Genomic DNA, 25722 nt, shown 5'->3' on the forward strand with positions numbered 1-25722 from the left:
GTTCAATTGTTATTTGTCTCCACCAGCTTTCCAAGTCTGAAGACTTTTTGTCTTTATTTTGAAAATATGGATGTTTTGCTCATTCATTTTCCTGTTGGAACAGTGTAGATTGACCCTGAGATTCTGAGTCGTAACTCTTAATAGCTGTCATCGTCTGCTGTTCAAATCTTGGAAACGGAAGTAGTGACTCCATGTTTTCTACCAGGGTTTGTGTTCATCCTGTCTTGTGATGCTCTGCTTTGTCTTAGTGACCTGGAACCAGAATGGCTGGATGACATTCAGAAGAACGGGGAACTTTTCTACCTGGAGCTAAGTGAGGGAGAGGAAGAGGCAGCGTTGGCCCGTGTTGCAACCAACCAGTGTTTATCCACCAACCACGTCCGCTTCAGTGAAAAGGAGGCAGAGGTCATCACAGAACAGACTAACACAGAGAGACGCGGCTCGCGAAGGAAAGGCGAGCCTGCGCTCAAAAAGCTTGCTAGGATCCTGGGGAGGAAACGGCGTTCCTCTCAGAGGAAAGGAGGGAAGGATGGCAGTAGAGGCAAATCAACTTCATCACCTCCAGCTTCCATCCTAAAGAACCAGCCAGGCCAGCAACAGGGCGTGACTGTTCACCAGCGACGACTGAAGGAAGTGTGTGTCTACTTAAACCCTAAACGCCTGGCAAGTTCGCCAACACCACTGTGTGACAGAGGAGGACTGCTGGAAGCACTCCTGGGGGTGGTACATCGACCTGCCTGGACTGCAGTTCAGAAAGACCAGAGCGCTGTCCAACAGGAGGGTAGACTGACTGTCCAAGGGTTAATACCAAACAGTCCAGCTATAAAATGCGGTCAGATTTTGATTGGTAAGACCATCCTTACTTAAGTTATCTTTAAAATGCTGGTAAAGGTTCTCAGTCATCCAGGTCATAGTCATTCCAAAAAAAAGATGTTTCGCTTCCCATCCAGGAAGCTTTTTCAATTCAAAATGTCAGGAATAGCGTTGAGTTTGAGGTTTTATACAGTAGCCCAACACAGGAGAGTGCAGGAGAGTGGAGGACCTTGTCTATTCAGCCTGTGTGACGATCCCCTTTAACGACCAAATTTCAGACACTTAGATGGGTATGGGATATTGCAGTCTAACAAAAGAAGCCAAACGGCCCCCATTCCAAATGGGTGGACCCCTTTGTCTGTTCCGATTTGCATCTTTTCAAAACAAATCAGGGCCTCAATGAGATTCCTGTCATTTTGAATTGAAAAAGCTGGTTGGGAAGCGAAACGTCTTCAAATTTGGTCCAGTGGATTGTTTATATTTATTTTTTAATTATCTTAAAAATGCAGCAGATTTAAACCTGGTTCCATCATAAATGTCTTTTGACATTATAACGACTTGTTTTAAGTACAAAAAAGTTAGATGGATGAGATATTTACTCACTACAGGATCAAAGGTTTGAAAGAAACATCTGATCTTAATAAAAGTAAGATCATAGTTTTGTTTTGCAACAAAATAAAAAAATAACTTAGGATACATTTTCACCAGGATAATCGGTACTTGGGTTTACTTATTTGAAAATAACTCCCTTTATGGAGGCTGCGCCGGACAGAGCTATGAACCGTGCGATCACAGCTATGATAATTTTGCGATGGAGCGCTCTTCTTTCCACCGTCTTCAGCTGAGACCTCCTTGAACTCGTTATAGAAGCAAGTAGTGATAGGTTAGTTTTTCTGGGTGACGTCACAATAATGGTAGAGCCACCACCAATGCTGACCTAAGAGAGAAACCCACTTAGAGCAGTAATTAAAATTGTAAAGCAAAAAACCAACATATATATATAAAAATATATTATATTTAAAATTAAAAAAAACATATTATTTGTCTACCAGTAAGCTCTGTCCAGAACTCCTCAAGTTGAAAAATTTAGTTTCTTCTTCTTAACGGAACCTTTGGCTGTCCGATTATTAATCGAAAAAATAATTAACAGATTAATCGACTTGCAAAATAACCATTAGCTGCAGCCCCAGTTCAGACCAACACATCTAATAGAATACTTTAAATGCATTTTTATGTAAAAATGTGGAAAAATAAAGAAATTTCCAATACCTTTGTAAGGCTCTGGAAGCTGAATTTTTGTACTGTATTTTCTAGCCTATAAGGTGCACTTAAAAGCCTTTAATTTCCTCTAAAAACAAAAGTGCTCCTTATAATCCGGAGCACCTTAAACATCACTTTATTCTGCTTGTGCTAACTGACCTCAAAGCGATTAAGGCACACAGCGCTCTGTCAAAATGTTCTGTTGTGACTTTGGTAAACTACAAAGCCACAGCGCTCTCTGTATTAAGGCTTACATACTGCGCTCCACTGTAATTTACAGTGTGTGTATAAGGATCCCAAAATGGCACCTGTCAAGAGACACGCTTACAACGCAGACTTCAAACTCAAGGCAGTCACTCCAGCAGTAGAACACGGGAATAGAGAAGCTGAGAGAGAATCCAACATTGAAAAATTGATGGTATTAAAGTGGAGGAAGCAAGAGGACGACCTTTGCCCTATATATAAAAAACATTCATTTACAATTCGCCTATAGTGCAGAAAATACAGTATAAGTTGTGTGCAGAATGATTAACAACAAATTATGACTCAGATGGTTATTATAGCTTTATACAGTGTTTTGTCTAAAGAGATATCATAGGGAATATAACCGACACCCGTTGCTTTTTATTTCCTAGTTCAAGCAACACGTTTAAATCATTAGAGGAGCTAGATAGCTGCAATCACTGTCATGGAAGTGGACGGGCCTCGATGAGAAGCATGTAAAGTTGTTTAACCTTTCCTCATTGGATTCAGGAAAATAAAGAAACGTCACTAAAATGTTTCTAAACCCATTCATAGGGGGAGAAATGGACACTTTCAGATATTTTTAGACAGCTAAGAACAGATAATGTTTATGAATCTCTCATAGGTTATTTTTGCAGAGAGGTACCAGAACCATCTTAAGTAGACTAAAGGCTTTTTTAAACTCTTTCTAGGCGACGTGCTTCTAGCGGTGGACGACGTTGATGTGACTTCTGAAAACATCGAGAGGGTTCTGTCCTGCATCCCGGGACCAACACAGGTCAGTGTGTTCCTATTTCTAAACCCCCTTATGACCAGGCACCCTTTTAATGCCAACATTTACTTAATGAGTTATAGGGCCTTAACTAACGATTATTTTGCAAATCGATTCATCTGTTGATTCTTTTTTAGATTAATCGAATAATAATCAGATAGCCAAAGGTTCCTTAAAGAAGATTTATGCGAAATCTTCTTTAAAGAAGATTTTTTTACGGGTTATTAGTTTTTACGGGTTTTACGGAATTAAAGCAGGTGAAACTAACACTTTTCTACTTGAGAAGTTCTGGATAGAGCATTTAATTTAGTAATAAATTAATGATGTCATCGATTAATTGTCTTAGCCCTAATGAGTTAATATTTTAGTGGTTTTGCTTTTCTAAAACACTTTTACATACGCTGGCTGCTTTTTAAATTTTTTCCTTTTGCTTCAGGATTTCAGAAGGCCACGAATATGCTATAAAAGCAGACAGAAGAGTGGTTAAACAGATTCAGTAACCAAAAAAGAAAAACCTTTTGACTGTTTCCAAAAGAAACAAAACAAAAAAAAAGTCCTGATTCTTCTTCTGAGCATTTTTTTCCCCCCAAACAACAAACCATCAATAAACAGGAATTTGCAAATGACAGACCGTTTGCAGCGCTGAAGGCGAAAGCACGTTGGGTCGGCCGGACCGCTGCGTGACAATTCTGGCGCCACAGGAAACTGTTGCGGGACTGGAGGCTCGGCTGATTAGAAGATGGAAGTCGGAAACCAAATTACATGCAGGGGAGGATTTTATGGAAAAATAGCACACTTCCCTGGGCAGAGGAATGCGTTTCAGACTTGAAATAGGGTTGCATTGCTGACAGAAGGATATTTATTTTTTAACTTAGCGTGAGTTTGATGTTGGGTGGTTTTTCTGTGCGGCGGCCGTCCCAGATGGAAGAGACAGAGCTTATTATGTCAGGAGGGATGAATATTAGCATTAAAGTCAGTCCACTGTGCCATTTTCTAACCCTAACTACAGTGTCTCCAGTGTGTGTGTGTCCATCGGCGGATGGTCGGTAAATGACTGACATCAACAGGCTGGAATTTCACTGAAAGCACACTCAGGTCCAACCACAGCCTTATAATTTATGATGAAGGAAAGTGCTGCAGTTTGCCCATTCAGGCTTTTCCCTTGGTGTTTTCCTACCTCCGTTTTACTCTGATGCAACTTGGGTCAATTTCACTCGCATCGTTTACAGATCCCAAATAATTAAAGGCAAAGGTCCAGTTAAATCCTGTTAGCAGTAATCCGAACTCCTCTCTTGGACGGGTTATTTAATCAGAATAATAAGTGGAAACGCTTCATCACATGATGATTCAGTGTTGCCCACTGCTTCTGTAATAACAGTCTTCCAGTAAAAGTGGCTAAAATAGCTGGCAGCAGTGATGTAGGGGCCTGTCGGAGGGGCCGGTGGCCTGTGGTTAGAGCTGACAGGCTCTGCACAGACTGTTGGATTAGAAAAATATAGCTTCCACATCTCTGACATAGTAATTTGATCCTTTTTTTTTTTTTTTAAACATTATATTTGGTCAGTGCACTCAAAGAGATGAATATTCAGGCTTAAGACGTGTTTACGGCTTTTATTTCATATCTCAACACCCAAACAATGCTCAAATTCTAGACTCCATGGACAGTCTAGAATTTAATTTTATAATAACCGAGGTTTGGAAAAAGTATGGAAAAAGAAAATAAATCGTAGAAAATCCAGACTTTTTCCAGACTTTTTATCAGATCCCACTGCATCCGTTCATCATGTCCAGAAAAGTATGGAATTTAAACACAAACATGTGTTTAAAGCTCTTTGTTAGATCATTTCTCAGAAGAAAACAAAAACAGAGAAACATGAAATCTGTTTCTAAAACTTTTAGTAAAAAGAAACAGGGTTTGAAGTAGGTTTGTTCCTACATGCTACAAAGCTGTGTTTTGTTTTCAACGTCTTAAAATGACCGATTACCAAATAGCAGCAAAGCAAGCAAAGGCCTTTAACGTTTTTTAAAAATATTTAGAAAGTCACCACAATGTGTGTTTGTTGTAATTCTATACTCCTCAGTCTGTTTCCAATCTGATTGCTCACATAAATGCTACCTGCCGATCTGCATCATTGTGTTCCTTTTGCGATTATTGTGTAAAGCCTGTTTGAGTGGTCAGCATGACCAGAAAAGCTCTATATTAATCAGTCTATTTACCAAACAACACTAAAGCATGCAGAGTGAGGAGAGATCCGCCACTGACTCACAAAGACTTTTTCATGCTATTTTTGTTTTTTTATTGTCATTTTTCCTCTCACTGAGTCGCCAGTCTGTGTTATAATGTAATTTAACCAATGGAGGATTTGGATTTGGACTCACACACACAATTAAAGCGGAAAAACTCTTTACAGTTTGATCCAAATTTCATAAAATAAGGCTCAGCATTGTGTGTGGTCTCCATTCGCCTGTGTGACCTCCCTAGAATGCCCAGGCATTGCCAAATAAATGGCCACTAATCTTCCTGGGGTCCTTTGAAACATGATGTCCCAGATGTGCTGAATGGGATTCAGGTCTGAGGAACAGGTGGACCAGTCCACAGCTTCAATGCCTTCATCTTGCAGGAAATGCTGACACACTAGCAATGTCCTACATTAGGAGGAACCCACAGCCAACCCCACTAGCATATGATCTCCCAATATCAGCCTGATCCTGAATGTAGAGAAGATGAAGGGGATCATCATCACAACAACGCTCCACTGCTCATCAACTGCTTAGCTGTAGAGGTGGTCAGCAGCACCAAGTTTCTGCTGATCATCACAGACAACCTAACCTGGACTGTAAACTCCACCTCACTGATCAAAAGGGCACAGAAGTGCATGTGCTTCCTGCGGAGGATGAGGAGAGCCCACCAGCCCTCAACCATCCTCACCACCTTCTACAGAAGCACCATAGAGAGCATTCTGACCAGCTGTCTCACTGTGTGGTGTGGAGGCTGCAGTTTCTCAGACTGGAATAAAGTGGGAAAAGTGGTGAGAACAGCAGAGGGAATCATCGGGGCTCCTCTTCCCTCCATTAAAGACATTTCATCCCAGCGCTGCGTGTCCCGAGCCCATAACTTCATCAATGACCCCTCACACCCCCACTTTAGACTGTTCTCCCTTCACAGCAGTTGATGCAGGTCCAGCAGGTTCAACAACAGCTTCTTCCCAACTGCAATCAGACAGCAGAACTGTTGAAAAAAAAACTCAAAATCATGTCTCAAACTCTGCATCACACTGATAACACCAAGACAAAATACTGCAAAACTGCACCATATATATTAATGCTCTGAACTTCAATATAAATGCATTTTTTGCACCATGTTTTTTTCTCTTTCACTGACTTTATAGAATGGAAATGTTCTGAAAGGTGTACAAAATAAAAATTTGTTTTGTTTATACTCTGTGTATGGCTCGGTACCTAATAGCAGCCATGTTATCTCTGGTGAGCACATTGAGGCCCTTACAAGAAATGCCACCCCACACCATTACTGACCCACTGCCAAACCGATCATACTGGTCAGAGCTGCTCAGTCTGCTCATGAAAGGCCTCTGCACAGCATCATGCTGCCACTACTGTGTTCTACTGTGGAAGTGGCTTATCAACAGTGAGGGGTTTGTTTCACATGTTATTTTGCTGGCATTCCCAAGTATTTTAACCCTTTATAGGGCGCTCACTTAAATGCATTGAAAATGAAAATGTCAAGCCAGTAGTGTTACTGGAATCCAGGACATGACCTTATTACCTTTGCAACATTCAAAAAATATGGATATTTTGATGGTAAAAATTTCTGTCAATGTAATAACAAGAAACGCCAACTTACCCAAATATATTAATAAAAATAAGAAATTCATGAAAAACACTGAGAGTGAAAGAAACACTTTTTTTTTTTGTACAACCCAACCTTAGAGGCATTAATGCTGATACTGAAACATTTTTTACTTTATAAACCTAATATTACTGTTAACTAGGCTTATTAACTTGTTAACTTTTCAATTAGCTTATAACCTTTTTTCTTGACTTGTTAACTTTCTTTTTTTTTTTCGACTTAATTTACAGTAGGTAATATATCACTAATTGATCAAATGCCAAAATAAGATGTACAGCAATGTAGCAGTATCTTTGCTAAATGGCTGGATATAGATCTTGTGCTTCTAGACCTCACTCAGGGAAGGATGGGACTCCATTTGTAAGGGGTGTGCAAGGGATCAAAAACGGTAACTTGCCCTATAAAGGGTTAATTAGATTAATTAGACACATCAACATTAACTGAAATTTTTAGATATATCTGAAGCACCTAAGAGAGGTTTAACTGTTAGATGCAATGACTAATACCTAGATCTGCTTTCTTTTACACTCTATTTTATTATATATTTCTACTGGTCCCATATATTTCCCGTAATGATTATTATCTTTAGTCTCCTTGTTTACCTAATTCTATATATGGTCCTCTTCCCTTCCTTCAGGTGAAGCTAACGTTGGAGACGGTGGATTTAGTAGATAAGGGGGGTCCCAGCGACTCCTCTACAGCCCATATGATGAAGACCTCTCCACCTGCGAGCCAGCTGGTGCGTTTGTTGTGGGGGGAGGACATGGCTGAGCTCCAGATGGCCATAGGAGACACCCCTCATATTGTCATGTACCTCTCACTGAAACTAGACTCAGCATCTCTGCAGGAGGAGGTCAGTTCATGCACCACCAGTGGTAGGAAGTGTTACACATAAAGCTCCTTTTTAAAGCACATATTTTATACACAGGATTATGAAACTGTCAGGCTGTTCCTCCTGTGGTTTATAGACTGGTTTTAATTCTTCATTTAATGTAAAAGGAAATGATAGAACATCTGGAAAAGAACAGTTTTATTTGTATTAAGCTCTTTTATGACAATATATACATTAAGTTTCCAAATAGGAAAGGAGTTTTTGGCTGAAGTAAGTAGAAACTGGAAGGTTTCATATCCCTATAAACCTAAAAGTTTCCAGCCTTCATGCAGGGGGTCTGTTCACAGTACGAATATGTTTGTAGTTTAGATGTTTTGCAGATCAGGATACCTATGGTATAAACGACATAACAGATAGAGAGGGACCACTTTTCTTCAGGCAATTTTCATTTGTAGCAATGCAACTTTGGTGTCACAACCAAATCATCTTTATTTATTGTAGCAAAATCAGAACTACCGATTATCCGAAGTGTTTGCCAGTAAAATAAACCCATGCAAATAAAAGGGCTGCTGCTGTAGAATTAAACATAGGGCTCTTTTGTTAAAGCAAACTTGGAAGTTGTCGAGTGGAAGCAGGTTGCTGTTCAGAGCTGGGGATATTTTAAGGAAACTCTGAGAAGATTTAAGCCCTGCATGCAGTAGATGCTGAGAGTGGACAGACTCGGAGTGGGCCAGGTTATTATGTCCAACAATTAAAAATGAAACCACATTTGCAGAGTGAACAGAAGAAAAGGGCTGTGTCTGCTCAAACACTGGAGCTTAAAGACTTTTCCATCCACTAGGAAAGTAAATTCTAGGAGAAATTAGATAATTATTGTGGCTCTTAGCAACCCTTATAAACCTCCATTAGTACTTAACACAGGCCGCTTTAATTAGCCTCGCTCTCAGAGAGCGGATCCTGGTAATTGACTGTTAAGAACAAAAGTTGTAAAAGAAATCACAGCATCAAAAGCAAATTCCTCCAGATCGCTTCTGGAAACTGCCGTTCTGGACGACCTCCAGGGCGTCTATCTGCGAGTTGGAGTGGGGGGGGGGGGAAAGTCACGATTAGTTCGGCTTCTTGCAGCAAATGATCTGTGATTTGAAGCTGTCAGCCGCACTCTGTGGAGCCTTAATCCAATCTGTTTTGGATCAGAGCGTAACAGCAATGAGAGATCTCTCTTTTTATCAGAACGCAGTCGCTGCAGACTCCATCGTAAGTCAGGACACAGATTGCTGGCTGCAAACTGCTGCTGTGAAGAGCCCCTCTGACAGTGTAATTACATGTTCTTTGTGGTGCACTGATTTCAGTCCAATGGTCCTCTGCTGTTCTCCTTCTCCCCCCTCTGTAACTCTGCGAGCCAGATTCTTTTATTTATCTTGACTTAAACTACAGATAGCGAAGGAGAGCAGTGCTTGTTTTTAAATGACGGTGTTGTTCACTAACCCTCTAAACCGTGACTTTGATTCTTTGGTCTCATGATTGCAGGGTGGTAGAATACGAGATGTTCAGCAGCGGCTGCAGTTTGGAGTTCTGGTTCTGGAGCGACACGTTTATACGAGCTCCAACGCTTCAGTAGCCTCCCGGCATGCATTCCTGACTTAATGGTCAATATCTTTTGTGGGTCTTTTGCTACGGTTGCAAAAGATTTAGTTCATTCAGGGTTTTCAGTCCCCACACCCACCATTCATTCCTTGAATTCCCACAAACCAACTGGAATACTAATAAACCAGCTATTCTCTGAAAATTGTCAACAAAGATGAAAAACGTCTCACAAAAGTATTGACATCCCTTAAAACATTTGACATTTCGTCTCCTAATAGCCAGAATGTTGTAAATTATAATTATAAAATTATGATACTCTAGATGCATAATAAACCTTTTCAATGCCCGCATACATACACTATGCTTTAGTTGAGTTCCTGTTTGATAGGGAAGAAACATGAAAATACTCCGGCTTCTGCTCACAGTCCAAAAACATGACTGCTAGGGTAAATGGCTTCTCTAGATCCTCCTTAAGTGTGAGTGTGTGCGTGAATGGTGTTTGTCCAGTGTGTCTCTGTGTTACCCTGTCCAGGGTGTACCCCGCCCTTCGCCCGGAGACAGCTGGAGCACCAGCACCCCTCGTTACCCCAGCAGGGATAAAGCGTGACAGAAAATGGATGGATGGAAACAGGAAAACATTTGTGTCAAAGTTCCGACTGAACTCATAATCAACCAGCTGAAGCAAAGCTTTCTACAAGATTTCTACAAAATAATATAATAAACCGAAAGTTGTTTGTACGCTCAAACAGAAGTTCTTTATAGTTGTGACAAATTAAAATATGTAATTTCTAATCAGACGGTTAACATTTTTTTCGGTGATCAAAACATAAAATATTTCACTTCATATTACTTAATATTTGATATTTTACCCATGTATCTCTGATTAAATTTCTTAACAGGTGCAATGATTTTGCTGCTGGGCAAATCATTTTACTTCTTTTCTCTTTAATTCTGTGTTTTTATCTTGTTTTTATTCCATTTTATTTAGTGAAAAGAGCTGAATTCACATGCAGGCCAGACCTTTCAGCTTTTCAAATTTCACTTTTTTATTTTTCTGACTGCATTCTGATGTTCTGTCGAATAAATTCCCATGAAGATGCTTTAAAGTTAATATTTGTAACATTATATCATTAAAAAAAGGGTCTGAACACAGTGAAAATAAGTCGATTTTTTTCCCCCTCAGCACCGGAAATTCAAACTTTCATTTCTTCTGTTCATCTTCAGATATATTTTTTTCATTCCAGAGAGATGTGTTGGTTAGATTGAACCCAGCCAAGCCTTGCTGAAGTATCTTAAACATCCAGTCGTTTGTACATCCAGAGTTCGACACCAAGCAGATGTTTAGAGAGTCAAATTTCCAAAAACACATTATTATGTTCCTTTTTTTTTTGTTCGACTAACCAGAGATGTTACTCTAAGTCTCATATGTAATTCTCAGAACACACAGCAGTGTTTTACCAGGAGTGTTTCTAAACTAAGCCGTCCATCTCTTTAGGAGGAAATCCTATACCAGTATCCGACGTCTGAAGCGTCCAGCCAGCTGAAAGGAGTCAGAGGCATCTTCCTTACTCTGTGTGACATGCTGGAGAACGTCACAGGCGGCCAGATCATCAGGTGATAAAGCAAAAAAAGATTTTAAAGTCAAGTTGTAATCCTCACTACCTACCACTACTTGGTAAAGTTTCTGTTGATTTGAAAGGCTCAGCTGAGGCTCTTTAAACTGTCTTCTGATCAAACATCACAATACTTAACTCTTGATGATTAGAGGTAGGGGTGCACCGATTTATTGGCCTCAATGTCCTTCATTTTGGGAGATCAATGATTTGTCGATATTTAGATATGAAATCGATCTTCTCCACCGATCTTACCTACTTCTGCAAAGATCTTAAAATCACACACTTTCAATGCTCTAAACCTTGATTTATACTTGAGGGCTCCTTGTTTCAGACGCCCTGATTATTGCCTTTGAGCAAAATAAGTTTGAAATATTAAATGACCTTTATAACATCTGATGGTGTCAGTTTTTAAATCAGAATCTGTACCGGTGTAGGTACCAGATCTGCTGAGGGCCCCGCCCCTTCTTATGACGTCAACATATGGCAACTCCACTCGGACAAACCATATTGCACCCGTTTCTTAAGGATCGAATCTCTTTTGGATTTTCAACATATTATTACCTATATATGCAATTATTTTACATTTCATTGGCGATCTAAAGTAGCCGAAAGTAGAAAACAATAATTGTCAGTCTTGAAGGAAAGTATTGCCTTCTAAGAAAGACTGAACTCTTCCTTTTAACAAGGTGACACAAAAAGTCTCTGTTTATTTTTATTCATTTTATTAAGATCTAAGGGCAGGAAGGACAAATGGAACATCCTAAAAAAATTACTTTCATAGAGATTTTAGACGAAGAAAACAACAGTTATTCTACTCATAGAAAACAAACGCTTGCTATTGATACGAATTCAAAAGTAGTGTAGTTTAATATAACTAACTGAACAAGCTAAGAGCTACCCAGCTCTCCCCCTTTATACTACAATCTTGCAGTTACTTTGTTTACCATAAACAGATTTTTTTTCAGTTTTGTTATCGATCAGGTAACACTTCATCGGTGATTAGACACGCTAACGGATGCTGAGTGATGTTATTATCGTTGTCTGGGCAACCACTATGGTTTACACCACGTGGCAACATTCAGCCAATCATGTTATGTAACGACCTCCTGAGCAGATCCGCTACCTACAGCAGTCAAATCGGCATCTGGCTTTTTAAAGATTGGGAATCAATGATCGACCAGAAACCTGCAATCGGTGCGCCCCTACTTAGAGGTGAGCGTTTTAATGCTATGTTTTTGCTCCATCCATTGAGGGTGTTTAGAGTGAAAAAGGTGTTTTAGGAGTTTATGGTTCATTGCAGGCTTTGGTCTTTGTGATTCATAGGTTCTTGCACTTCTCAACCTCATTTCATTTAATCTGAGGATAACCGCTTGAGTGAGATGGTTGAATCTTGAAGATAAAAGGTTGTTTCAAACAAAAGAACAACTCAAACCAGATCAGATCTTCCTTTAGGATCAATAAAGCAGGGTCATATTAAGATCCTGGTGTCTCGTTTTTTTAAACCATTAAGCTCACCATCAGTTCTTAACAGTGAGGTCAGTGCCAGAACCCCTGAACCAAGAACACTGATAAAAAAAAAGGCCTACCAAAGTTAACTTCGTGTTTGTTTTTTGTAACAAATGCTTTTGGAGGTTTATCTAGAAATTAGAGGATTTGTCTGAACATCAGTCGCATGAAACATAAGCATTTGCTCAGAGATCCTTTTCTTAAAAACTGCAGAAGCTAATTTTTTTTACTTCAAATCTGTGTAGGAAATAAAAGCTGTTTAAATTAATTTCAGAAATTAGCGACAAACGTGCTACCAGTGAGTGCATGAAATCTTCCTAACAGCACCTTAAATAGTTAGTTGCTAAGGTGTGTTTTGTTGGAGTTTTTTCTTCTAGAAGTTGATGAAATTTCTGCTGAGTTAATCCACTGGCCTTAGCATTCTCTTTTCTTTTTCCATTCTCCTTTTCCCTCGCTCAGTTCGTCTCTGTTGCTCAGGAAACATCTGGTTCACGTTGGCTACTGGAAGGAGCACAATAACCTGCTGGTCGTGGGCCTTCCTGCTGAGAGGTAGAGGCCGGCAGCACAAAACAAACGCACCCATGCAACACACACATCTATCTGTAAGACCATTATTACACAAACAGAAGTTGTCTGTTGTTATTAAGAAAGAAAAAAAATGAGACTCAGATTCTTGTGTCTTTGTTGCTTAAAGTGCTTTAAAATATGTTTTTGTAGAAGGCAAGATTTAAGAGGGCAATCTGAAAAGCCCATCTGCTTTCTTCAGATGGGTTTTAAACATGTGCTTCTCTTTACCCTTTTTGTTTGGAAGATGAATGCTTGTTTAAAGGAGCGGGTGTTCTTGGAAAGAGCCACTTCCATTAGCAATGATTGCCAAGTTAGTCCCCATGACCCACGCTGGAGAAGATAATGGCTGCATCTGCATGACAGCTATGCAGCTACAGTTGGAACCACATGTTTAGACACTTGTATAGGAGGTATATGTATAAAAGAATAACACACAACTGTATTGAATTAGTAAAAAATAAATTTATCTTGTTTTAGGTGACATTTACCATTTTATTTGCTAAATGAAGGGTATGCTTCCTTCTTTTTCAAATGCAGGGTTTTCTATAAGGTCAGATTACTTTCCTTTAAACATTTCAGGAACACCAGGGTGATGAGGTGACGGTTTAACACATTTTTGATCATTTTTCTACTTAATTTATTTTAAGGTGAAACCTCAAATATTCTGCTCCTTTTGATGCTTCTCCACCCTTGAGATTTCGTATCCTGGCCAATATGGTTTCTGGAGCAGATCCCCACGGTGAAACCTTACAGGACCCCAAAACCAATGCCTGTTACAAATGCAGTTTATCCAATTCAATTCAGTTTATTTCTATAGTGCCAATACATAAAAAATGTCATCACTTTACAGAGACAATTCAACTAGATAACACAGGCAAAATGATTCAGAGTTTTTTATCTAAGGAAAACCAGTTGATTGAATCGACTCATTGACTCAAAGGCAATCCCTCACACCAGTCATGTTTATAGCGACAGTGGAGATGTAAACTCCTGTTAAACAGGAAAAACCCTCCAGCAGAACCAGACTCAGTGTAAGCGGCCATCTGCCGAGACCGACCGGGGTTAAAAGAGACAGAAGCAGAGATACAGAAAGAAGCAGAGATACAGCTCCCATGTCAGAGGATAAAGAGAGCACATACAGTTAGTCACAGTCAGAGAAACAGGACTACACTGATAAACAGGCCAAGCTCCAACATCTATAAACAAAGGTGTTGATGGGGACCCTATATCCTCTGGCAGTCTAAGCCTTTAGCAACATAAATATGAATTGCTCAGGATCCAGAGCTGGGAGGGAATTAATTGCATTGTGAGAAAGCCTGTTCATCGGCAAAATATCAAAACCAGTGACATAAAACCAGGTTATAGAAGAAGAACAATATTTTGTTGAGTCACATGGAGTAGTGAAGAGGCAGAGGTTCAGCCGCCTAGCTGCCTCTGAACATCAGGGCAGCGACAAAAACCTCACAGCCCTGAAGTAACATTATCCCTGAATCAATCCATTGCAACATGGCATTGTTTGCATGGCCTAAAGCTCCCCGGTAATTAAATCACACAGACAAGCTCAAAATAAAACAAAATGTTGAGTTCTCCCCATATTTAGTGTTTCTGATGTCTAGAGATTTGACACGCCCAGAGGAGATGCAACGGTTCACGTAGAAAGGAACAGCAACTCTGCGTTTCCCAAGGTGAACTATGGTTTGCACTGTGAAGCTTCTTTGTGGAAACATAAGACCTCGTTTAAAATAACATATGGGAACTGGCTGAGATGTGAAACCAACATGTCCTGAGTGCACCCAGAAAGACCTTACTGTGGGAAGTGTTAATCCGCAATGAAAAACAAAACAAAAAAAACAGCCCAACTGTGAAGTAAGGGGGTGGCAGCATCATGATGAGTTTTTTTTTTTTCTATGCTCTGCAGCAGAAACCAGTGAAACATCTGAAGATTTCTGCTTGGGTATTAGGTACAAATTGTTATTTCAAACAGATAAGAATAAGGTTAGCTAAATCAATCTGAAAGTGGCTTTAATCAAAGATATTGTTCCTGAGATGCCAGGTATGTCGCTTAGAAAATATGAGGGCAGGGATATAAAGGTAACCAAGATGGCCTACAAAGCTGGTTTAACTCTTTCTCTGCATAAATGAGCCTAAAATCCAGTAAACTATTGTGAGAACTTTGCTATGCAAATGCTAATGTCTGTAAACTTCTGATGCTCTTGTAAATCTTTAAATCATTTCATAATCCCAACTGACACAATAAGATTTAGTGTCAGAAAGTGAGAATAAAATGCATTTCTTTATAAAGTGTTTGTCAACATTTGGTTTCAACTATACTTTAATTTTTTTTCGGTTGCTAACACTGGCTTAGCACGTTCTATGGCGAAGCTGTTGGTTCACACGGGTATGCATTTGACTTTCTGCTCGTCTCCTTGCAGGGTTCCTCTGCTGTCTCTGCAGACGGTGGTTGGTGATGTGGTGCGGACGTTAAAACTGATGTACGGCTCCTTGGACAGGTCAGCTTCTCTACAATAACAAAATGTTGACATCTGTCTTTTTTAAACTTCTGCTTCTTGGATCTTGGAATGTGGTCGCTCTCATTTAGCGTCGTACGTGCATTTGACATCCTGCATGTGTCTCCTGCAGCGCATTCTGTAAGGTGGACCACGCTCCCAGGTTGGACCATTTCTTCTGCTTGTTCTTCCAGCAGCTCATCCAGCCTTGGCGCCTGATGGAAGGCCCCTCCCCTTCTTCGCCGGACGTGTCAGGGAGCCTCTTTCTGGACGGACTTCCGGCTGTCCAATGGCTCACTTTGCCGCCTGAAATAAAGGTTTGCTCATCTGAATACTCACACCTCAGGAGCCAAAGTGTCTGGTCCTTTTGTACTTTTGTGCAGCTTAGGGGCCCTCTTGTGTTCACTTATTGGAACGACAATTTAATTTAAATTAGTGAAATGATGGTGGAAACTGGGACTAAACATGCTGTATGGAAGTGTGTGCTGGTGATTTAATATTGCGTACTCCCTTTCAGATGGAGGTGGACACAGTTCTCTCTGATTTTGAGTCCTCTGACTTTGGAGAAATGGTGAGAATGGTTGAAATATTCCTCGATATGAAACATTTTCCATAAAAATGTAAGAAAGTTCTCTTTAAAACACACATTACCTAATTACAAAACATCTAACATATTAAGGTTACATTTCTGTCTTATTTTAAATGCTCTTTTACTCTCATTTTCCTTTCTTTTCTACAGTCCGAGGACTTCTTTGGCCTGCGGCGTCTTTATGTTATACTCGGCTCCTGTTTGTTCTACAAGGTAGGAATCGACGCCAAAACAAGCACAAACAAGCTTGCCTGCATTTTGCTGCATTTCCACAAACCAGCATCTACTTTCCTTACAGCGAACTGTAGATGATCCAGATGCAGATATGAAAGGTTGTTTACACCAGGTGTATTTATAATGTTTGGATGTCTTCCTCTGCAACAACCACAGCCCTGTGTTGTGATGATGTTATATATCAGAGCAACATGACTGCAAATGGGAGCATTGGATAGAGTGATGTGAGCACATATGTTTGTAGGCCCACCATTTGCTGCAAGTAAATGCAACTGGTGTGTTTGGATCTGCCTCTGACAGCATCACATGTTTACAGACTGATGTTTTTTTAATGAAAGCTCAGGCTTGGTCGGATAAACAAAGACAGTCTGTGACTGATTTAGGGCTGAAACAATCACATTAATCGTGATTAATCTATTATTGAATTAATCGTCCACTCATTTAGTAATCAAGTAATCGTTAACTGGATTATAGAGACTCTAAAACATGCCTTGAGCTGAAAGAGCAACCATCTTAGAGCAGCAATTATAGAAAAATTGTAGAAAAAAAAAATTGCCTGTCAATATCCTCTATGTAGAACTCCTCAAGTTGAAAAGTGTTCTTTAAGAACCTCTTGCTATCAGATTGTCAATTAAATGAAAAATATAATCAACAGATTGATCAATTTGCAAAATAACTGTTGGTCGCAGCCCTAGATTGATTCAAACCGTCCCACTGCAGCTCTGACTGATGGTTGGGTTTGTTGTTCTGGAATTTGGACCTTTACCCCAGATTCAAGTATTTTTTAGACTTCTTCCCACAGAGCCTAATTTGTAGAGCGCTGGGAACAGATTCTACCTGAGCTTTAAATCATTACATCTCCTCTAGTTATCAAGCACCTCTTTGCTTGCTCTACATGTCAGATGCTGAATCCTCCACCTTCTCTCCTCCCTTAGTCCTACCTGATCGCCAACCACCTCCCTAAGGAGGACCTGCTGGACGTGTGTCTGTACTGCCAACACTTCTGCCTGCTGCCTCTGGCGTCAGAACAGCGAGTGGGTCAGCTCGTCATCTGGAGAGAAGTGTTTCCCCAGCAGAGAGTCAACGGAGGCGTCAGCTCAGCGCCGGGCTTCACGCAGCCTCAGGGACGACACTTCCTCCTCATAGTGGGGCTGGTGAGGAAGAGGAGGGGGTTTGCTGACAGAAGGACGCTGCTTTTGTAAGGCGAGAGCGGTCTGATCGGTCCTGCTTTGTTTTCTGCCTCCATTTTCAGAGACACTTCATGCAGTGTGTGCTGTTGGAGGCGGGGGGGTGTGCGTCTCCAGCTCTGGCTTCTCCAGGACCTGATTGTGTTTATGTGGATCAGGTAGGTGTGGTTGCATGCTGATGGAAACTGGAATGGATAATTGGGAATCATCCACATTGAGCTGTTGTGTGTTCAGGTGAAAGCAACCCTTCTGCAGCTGGAGGCGTTGGAGGCAGGGATGGAGGAGCGGCTCAATATCCCCTCCGCTCCCTGTCTGTCCTGCGCCGACTGGTTCCTCCCTGCCTCCACGACACGGGATCGCCTCGACAGCCTGGCGTCCTCCTCCCCCGTCCTCAGCAAGCTGGCCGGGGCCATTCGAGGGTCCCCATCCGGGTCTCGAGGGCGCAGCCTGTTCGGCGAGAAGTCCCGCAGGTCCAGCCCACAGAGGAGCTTGTTGGACAGTGAGGTCCAGATGGATGCGGGGTCCGGGTCCGGTTCATCAGGGGCTCAAAGCATCAGCCCTCACTCCACCCCGGGTTCAGCGAGAAGGCTTGGAGGGAGGCGGGACTCTCTGGGGTCTGATGGGAGCGGAGGCCTCTTTAAGGTACAGCTGTAGCATCCTCAGATTAAATTTAGTGAAGGAGATTTGGTGTTTTTCCAAACTATCTTGATCTGTCTAAAGTCTATCAGGATATTTTAGAATCCTCAAACCATCCAAGTCAAACTACAAATTCATTTCCCTTTCATTGACACCCCTTCCTTTTCCCCGCTCTCCAGACATATAGGATGAAGCACCCAAACCCTTTCTACCTCGGCACTCTAAAGAAGACCCTGACTGAGAGGGAGACAGAGGAAATGTACAACACCATAAAGTCAGTCATAGCGAATAATTTTCCTCCCGGCTTGTTTTTAGATATCTAATCACTTCAGTTCACAAACGATGACCTAATCGTCTTTACAGACTGACTTCAGGTACAGAGAACACGTTGTTTCACTACATCCTGATGGAGACTGTGCAGGGGATCTTCATCGCTCCCACTCACAGAGAAGTGGCTCAGCTCAGCGGCTCCATCCACCCTCAGCTCATACGCAACTTCCACCACTGCTGCCTCTCCATACGAGCCGCCTTCCAACAGAGCCTGCCGGCCAGGGTGAGCGGAAAGCTTAGAGAGGAAGAACTAATGACAGAAATCCAACCAAGTTCAGCAAAATGATGGATTTATCTGTCCATTCAGCTCGTCTTTAAAGCATCAGGAAGCTTCTTCTGGTTCCTTTATATTATTAAAAATTCTGCCTTAACATTGCTGCCATAAAGGCAGCAATCCCTCCATCATACATAGGATAGAAGCATTCACACCTTTAAGTTTTCCCAATCTTGTCATTTTTGAAGCCTTGCTGTAGATCCTGGATCTGACTGGACCATAGAAATTAGAGATATAAAAACAAATTAATTCTCATAATAATTCCTAAAGATTGATTTTTATAAGTATTTTTTTTAAATAAGCTAGATACAGATAAAAACAAGCTCCAGAATTTTCTTAAAATTTGAATTGAGCCCTATTTCAAACACATGAACATTTCCCCTGCAGTAAAAATATAAATGCACACTGCAATGATTAGATTTTTATTTGAGCAACATTTTAAAAGCAGATTTAACTTTTACTTTTAATACACAACTCAACATGACAGATTCTTCTATGGTATTAAATACTAGAGTTTGTGGTTGTAAAATGACTAGATATGCAAAGTTTAAAAGGGAGTGAAAACTATCTGTTTTGCATGCGAGGGAGAAAACTTTGCATCTGAAGCTCGTTTCTCTCCCTGCACTCTCTGCTGGGGGAAGTTTGAATGAGTCTGTTTTATTTGATCTCTCACAGGGTCGCCGTGCAGCTGAACGGCCTCAGAGGTCCGGCTGGGGTCTGGGTCCGGTTAAAGAACACGGGGTTCTGTTTCAGTGTAAGCCAGAGAACTGGACCGACCAGAGGAAACCCGCCCCCACCATGACTTACTGGGTCATCGGGTACGTCTGTGCTGATAAAGTGTCCAATAGTCAGGGGAATGTTAAACAAAAATGACTTTCCTGGAGGATTTAAATCAAAGCATTCTTCTTTTAAAACTCCTTTATGTTCTCATTCCCAGGCGGATGTTGCTGGAGCCGGTTCCTCAGGAGTTCTATGTGTGCTTCCATGACTCTGTGCCAGAAGTTGTAGAGATGGCGTTGTAGAGATGGCGTTCAGACTGTCCTTTGGTTTGGCTTTATGATGCGTCACCCTCATCAGGACTGCTGATAGATTGAAGACAATGAGACCATTTCCTGCACAATCTCAGGATTACTGTAGAGGTTTCTGATCCTAACAGTGATTTCCATCTTTAAAGGTCTTTAGTTTAAATGGGTTTTTTTCTGCAGATAAGCAGTGGAGCATGACTGAGGCTTTTTGTGTTATAAATGACAAGCAGACCTCGACTTCAGTGCCTTTTTTTCCTCACCATTAAGCCTGGTGAGCGTCTCACCCAGTGAATACCTCCCTCCCACTATCACCAGCTGGTTTTTGTGCTGTGAACTTGACCTATACCAGTAAAAAGGAAAGGATGCTGCTGCATGAATCTCCAGCCTGTCATGCTAGATTGATTTTTTTCACTTTCTGTATGGAAAGTACTAAACGTTTATTTTTAATTTAAATTTTGTATAGTTTTATATGGGAAAACTGTTACATAATAAACACTATTTGACATAATTATAAAATACCACAGCCTTTTATTGATTTCAAGATAGATTTCATTGATCTTGCTGGATTTTGAGTTAAGAAGGTAATGTCTTTTAAACATAAAGCAAAATGTTTTTCTTTTTTCTGTTTTTTTCAGAGCTTAGGAAGCCTCATCTCTGTAGTCATGATAGAAATGATAAATATTTGTTCACACTGTGACAAAAAAAAACCATAAGTACAGAAAACAAAGTCATTGAGAAGTCATACCACACAGAAAGTTCATTCATTTGTCAAACTATTCCTTTCACATTAAGTTATCTGAAGGACTTTTCTGGTTCAAGCTGCGCTCTGCACAAGCTGCAGGTTCTTCCTGTAACACTCCAGGCTGCAGAGGGGGACCCCTGTCTTTGAACACGAGTACTTTTTCAGGTTGCTACATCCGTTCACGCCACAGTTCACCGGAGCTGGAGGTGGAGGAACCGGAGGTGCCGGTGACGGAGTGGGGACCCCTGCTGGGAAAGAGATGGCTATTCCCTGAGCCGAGTCGCTGTAGCGAACCATGGGACACTGGTTCTGCTTGGACTTCCTCTCTTTGAGGCTTTTGATCTTGGCCTTGCTGGTTTTTGTCAGTCTCTCGATGGTCTGGTTCTTGTTCTCCTCTGCCTTCTTGGCGGCCTGCAGGCGTCTCTTCCGGGCCCTCTCCTCCCGTTTCTGCATCATCTCTGCCGTCATCTCCTTCTCCTTGTAGCCCATGGGCAGCTCCAGGAGAGGCTGACTCTGCTGCTTGTGCAGGAGGGCTTTCTGAAGAGGAAAGTTTCATGAGTTTATAAGTAATAATACTTTGAGGACTTTTTAATGTTACAAAACACTAACTTTTGTGGGGTTTTTTTGTGATTTAAAGATTTAATCCAAACCTTATTGGCCTGACTGTACTTTAAGCCTTTATCTCACCTGTCTGGCAGTGAGTAGAGACTCATCAATCTCCTTCTTTAGCTCTCCATTGTCATCAAGCTCTCCCTTCTCCAGAGCATCCAGCCACCTTTCCTCCTCGTCCACAGGCCCACCCAGCATGGAGTCAGAGTCGATGTCTGGCAGAGGGGACGCAGCCATGTTACTATCTTCATCTGACATCCAAGGAAAAAAAGGATACAGAGGGAGAAAGCGGTGTGATCATTACCCTAACCCTCTACTCATTATAACAATTTTAATTTATCATCTAAATGATTAATTAGAATTGGAGATAATAAAAAAAAATTATACTGTACTTTCCTTTTTTCTTATGATTAAGTGCAACTAATATGGGATCTTTATTGATATAAATCACACCTCTTTATATAACGGCTGTCCTGAAGAAGCTTTTTGTAAATTTATGTGGTATTTTTTAGAGCAGGACTTGTATTTGTGAGGCTATGACTGTTTCGGCAAACAGCCACAGCTGTACAGTTGCCTAACAACAGCTTTGAAGGATAATGAAGAGTGTTTTTATCGTTAATTTCAGTGTTAAGATTTTAAGGCCCAACCACCCAGCCCTATCCCTCAGGTAACAGTTCAAGACGTTAAATCACCAGAGTTGTTTGACGGTATATTTATAGACAGTTCAAAGAGAAAGCATATAACAAAATGTAAACATTTTAATTTTAGATTAGATTTCTGTTTGGCTGCAAAAACTAAAGAAACACAGACAATCTGTTTTTTTTCCTACTTATCGGAGCTTATCTGAGCTTTGAAACTTATTTTATAGTTTCAACCTTAAAACAGCACAGATCGAAATAGATTTTGGTCCTTTACTTTATGCTTTAAGTAACCTACCCAACCAGGCTCGATACTGCTCCAAAGGCACAGAGGGTTCATCGTCGTCGTCATCTTCATCATCGTCGTCCACATCATTGTCTAATATCATCAATGGTGAGGGAGGACGAGCCACGCCAGGGTGGACCGTGAAGGTGGGAACACTGGAACAAACATCCTCCCATCAGTTAATCACGTATCCAGATGAACACTGACTTTAACACTTAGGACTCAGCTAACCTCTTGGTGCCCAGAGTCTGCCCTCCCAGTTTGATCTTCAGCCTGAACTGAGACGGAGGCCGAGGGATCGGGACTGGGATAGGGACAGGGATCGGTTCTGGCTCTGGGGTCTCAGCAAAGCTGTGATGTTTCTTCTTGTGCTTTTTGTGTTTTTTGTGTTTCCGTTTGTGGATGCTGTGTAGGCTGGAGCTGCCTTCGCCTAAAGATGGCCAGAGGAGAAATATAAATAAATGCATAAAGAAATATACAGAAGTAAATAACTAAATCAATTCCCAATATTGTTAATATATTTGTCTTTTCCTGATCCATGCAAATTTCGGTTATTGGATGTCCTCTTAAGAAACCAAGAATAATAACATTAAAAAGGGTTATTTAATTTCTTAAAGTACAGAAACAAAATTGCAATAGAAGCCCAATACCTTATTTTGTTTCCCTAATGAAATCTATAGAAATTCTATGCCGATTAGATTGTTGTTGTTGTTTGCATGTTTTAAGTAATCAACATAATGTAAACGACAAAGACAAACCGAAAAATGTGCCAAACGTTCCAGTCAGGCACACGATTCTACCTGACAGTACAACATAAAATCCCTATAAGTCTTTAAATAAACTTGGTTAAAAGTATATTTGTGTTTAATGTTTTTAAAGGCATTCCATCCTTACTATTGATGATTTCACAGCGTGAAACAAAGAATTTACCAGTTTAAACAATAAGGGAAAACTGACAATGTTCATCTCTTTTAGCAACTGATGTTATGACTTTATATTTTTATGTACAATTTGGAAATCAAACCAAATTAAAATACCTGCTACCTGCTTTTGGTCCCACAAAATAAAACACTGTAACTTTTAAAGAAAATTAAATAACCCATTCATGTTTGTTTACGGTCATTTTCATTACTAGTTTCTAACTACCCTGCATGGAGCATAGACCTTCCAGTTTACCCAATATAAAAATAATTTAACTACAAACTAGATCAGACAGAAAAAGATGCGTGGAAACCTCAAATATAAGTGTTGAATTATTAAAAAATAAAAAATCGTTACTTGCCAAGAAACCTGGGGTGAATCATGTCTTTCCGTTTTCCCATTGAAACGACAGAAGACAACGTTTGCAGCTCTACATCTCAACGCAGATCGAGATTTTATCTAAATGTCTTTCTTTTCGCTTCGTTTTCTACCGCAACAGACGACATGGAATCATTGTTCAACTTTAACTGACATTAGCGGCTGTTCCGAATAGTGTTTATTGTTAGCCCCTTAGTCGGAATACAAAAAAGTGTATCCGTTCAAATAAAATCTTTATATACATGGAAAAAAAAACTAAAATAGCTGTTTAAGACTTAAAAAAGTATTTGTTTTTAGCTGACAGCATTCTTAATTAAGACTAGCATATTTGAAAGCTAGCAAAGCGAAGATAACACGGGCTAAGCTAGCGATATATATGACGTAATTTCCGTTTCCTGCCAATGGAGAGATCTTACTCACTGCTGCTGACCCCTAATGGACTAAACAGGAATCGCCGAAAAGCTTGGAACGTACACAGGTAAAGATTAACAGCCTTTTTTTTTTCCTCAAAGAACCTGTTCCATAACACCGTTCGGTTGCTCTTAAACGTGTCCTTGACGTTTGTTCTTAAGCTAAGAGGGTGTATCTCGGGAAACAGCTGCTGGCCGCTAGAGAAATACATTAACCACAATCCACCGGGACGAGCGAGCGCGACACAAACACAGGTCAGTTACGAGTAGATGAGTGTGTGTCCTATAAATGTTTAGCCGTGTTTATTATTCCTGGTACTACCGATTGATTCCTCGTTATGCTGCTTCACTGCCCTTTTTCTTAGTGTCATTATTGTTTAATGCTTCGTAAAAAATCAGATCAGGTTTGGCTATGAATGCATTTTTAGACTTAAAATATACCTTATCTCATAAAGGAAAAAAAACTCTACAGGTGGATTAGCTTGTCATTTAGGACCTTAACTGAATATATAACATGTGGTTAATAGTCTGAGCAACTGATTTGTTTGGTGCTTTTGTAATTTCCCAGGAACCATGAACTACGCTCGCTTTCTGACAGCAGTCAGTGGAGCCAGAAAGCCTTCCCCCATCAGACTGCTGAGTGAGTATCTCTCCATCACAACCAGCTGACCAAAGATCAGTTACTCCCACTGGGAAAGTTTTCTGGTCATGTTACAGGATAAATAAATAAATAAACAGATTAAACCTGAATATTGGAACTGTAAATATACAGCCATATGTTTACATCCCTTTTTTTTCATCACAATGTTTCTGTCACTGCTGCTTGCCTTTATCAAGGCTGTATTTTAAAAATGAAATAGTCTAGAGAGCTGCACTTAACAACATTTGTTTTTCTTTACACTTGTGTGTACAAAATGACAAAATAAAATCTGTCTAAGTCTAATGGTTATAATTGACTAAAACCTGGATAAACTTATATTAGGATTCTGATTAGGGGCAGTGGTGTCAAAAGTACACACATTTGTAACTTAAGTAGAAGTATAGATACTGCAGTTTAAAAACACTCTGGTAAAAGTTAAAGTATCAACTTGACCTCTTTACTCAAGTAAAAGTAAAAAAAAGTATGTGCTTAAAGTATAGAGTAACCTTTACAAAAATAAAACACCCAGATGCCACTATATGAATTAAAAGCTCAATCTTTCAACTATTTCTAAAAATTGTTTGAGATAGGGCCAAAGATGAGGGAGGTCTTGTTGGTCTCTGTCTCCATCCCCCCATTCGCTCTCGCCTGTGTCCGACCTTTCAGACATTTCAACATCTTTTTCTGAATCCAACACTGTAGCATGGCATAGACAATTCACGTTTGCAGTTTGAAGAACACCTGCTTGCTTCTGATGATTTCCTTTAGCTAACTAATGAGTGTTTGTGTTATATGACTCATCCAATTACACTAGTTTTCACTAGATGTGGATGGCGGCAATGATCTGCATTGGATGGCTCACATGACGTGAAATAAATATTTATAAACATTGAACCGAAGCCAAGAGTGACAAGTAACGTTTGTTTTAAAAATGTAAGGAATAGAAAGTACAGAAAATTGTGTGAAAATGTAATGATTAGAAGTCAGAAGTAGGAAGAAAATTAAGTAATTCAATAAAGTATAGATGCCTAAAAAGTTACTTAAGTACAGTAGCAAAGTATTTGTACTTCGTTACTTGACACCCTGATTAGAGGTGAGTATTGGCATAGGCGTGCATTACATTTGTCACGATATGTGGGTTAAAAAACCATATAGTCACAATATTGCAATATCACTATATATTGCAATATTTTTCCCAGCTATCAAATTAAATGTATAGAGAAAAGCACATGCTGTAAATATTCATTAGAAGATA

General features: G+C 40.3%; 3 protein-coding genes across 5 annotated transcripts in view; 2 read left to right on the forward strand and 1 right to left on the reverse strand.

Annotated features, from left to right (window-relative positions):
* intu (inturned planar cell polarity protein) overlaps positions 1 to 20349 on the forward strand; it is a 22396-nt gene extending 2047 nt beyond the window's left edge. The window contains 17 exon segments of the mRNA XM_015375484.1: positions 249 to 847; positions 3009 to 3094; positions 7594 to 7809; positions 10868 to 10986; positions 12954 to 13043; positions 15494 to 15571; positions 15702 to 15885; positions 16086 to 16139; positions 16308 to 16370; positions 17327 to 17545; positions 17644 to 17736; positions 17813 to 18220; positions 18394 to 18488; positions 18578 to 18767; positions 19494 to 19636; positions 19756 to 19822; positions 19825 to 20349. Coding sequence (XP_015230970.1) covers positions 249 to 847; positions 3009 to 3094; positions 7594 to 7809; positions 10868 to 10986; positions 12954 to 13043; positions 15494 to 15571; positions 15702 to 15885; positions 16086 to 16139; positions 16308 to 16370; positions 17327 to 17545; positions 17644 to 17736; positions 17813 to 18220; positions 18394 to 18488; positions 18578 to 18767; positions 19494 to 19636; positions 19756 to 19822; positions 19825 to 19878 — 2758 coding nt within the window. The 3' untranslated portion in view covers positions 19879 to 20349.
* Positions 20350 to 20391: 42 nt separating this feature from the next.
* On the reverse strand, positions 20392 to 23764 carry ino80b (INO80 complex subunit B). Of its 2 annotated transcripts, none has more exons than XM_015375489.1 (5): positions 23401 to 23764; positions 22350 to 22548; positions 22131 to 22273; positions 21273 to 21409; positions 20392 to 21122 (listed from the first exon to the last, which is right to left on the reverse strand). In XM_015375489.1, the coding sequence occupies exons 1-5, from the start codon at positions 23438 to 23440 to the stop codon at positions 20658 to 20660; spliced, it is 984 nt and encodes a 327-aa protein (XP_015230975.1). In that variant the 5' UTR covers positions 23441 to 23764; the 3' UTR covers positions 20392 to 20657. The 2 variants fall into 2 exon arrangements, with proteins under 2 accessions (XP_015230975.1, XP_015230974.1); XM_015375488.1 differs by having other exon boundaries at positions 21273 to 21445.
* Positions 23765 to 23907: 143 nt separating this feature from the next.
* aadat (aminoadipate aminotransferase) overlaps positions 23908 to 25722 on the forward strand; it is a 16290-nt gene continuing 14475 nt past the window's right edge. The window contains exons 1-2 of one of the 2 annotated variants that reach the window (XM_015375485.1): positions 23908 to 24082; positions 24396 to 24467. In XM_015375485.1, coding sequence (XP_015230971.1) covers positions 24401 to 24467 — 67 coding nt within the window. In that variant the 5' untranslated portion in view covers positions 23908 to 24082; positions 24396 to 24400. Of the gene's footprint in view, positions 24083 to 24165; positions 24300 to 24395; positions 24468 to 25722 lie in introns of those variants that run through there. The other variant, XM_015375486.1, reaches the window with a different exon arrangement.

This window comes from Cyprinodon variegatus, unplaced genomic scaffold (assembly GCF_000732505.1).
Source record: "Cyprinodon variegatus isolate N-32 unplaced genomic scaffold, C_variegatus-1.0 Scaffold119, whole genome shotgun sequence".
Classification (NCBI taxonomy): domain Eukaryota; kingdom Metazoa; phylum Chordata; class Actinopteri; order Cyprinodontiformes; family Cyprinodontidae; genus Cyprinodon; species Cyprinodon variegatus.

Coding starts and splice junctions, on each gene's coding strand:
- ino80b (XM_015375488.1), bottom strand. CDS start 23,440: ATGGGAAAACGGAAAGACATGATTCACCCCAGGTTTCTTG. Junction 21,446..22,130: donor GCAGTATCGAGCCTGGTTGG/GTAGGTTACTTA, acceptor CTTGGATGTCAG/ATGAAGATAGTAACATGGCT. Junction 21,123..21,272: donor CTCTACTCACTGCCAGACAG/GTGAGATAAAGG, acceptor TTTCCTCTTCAG/AAAGCCCTCCTGCACAAGCA.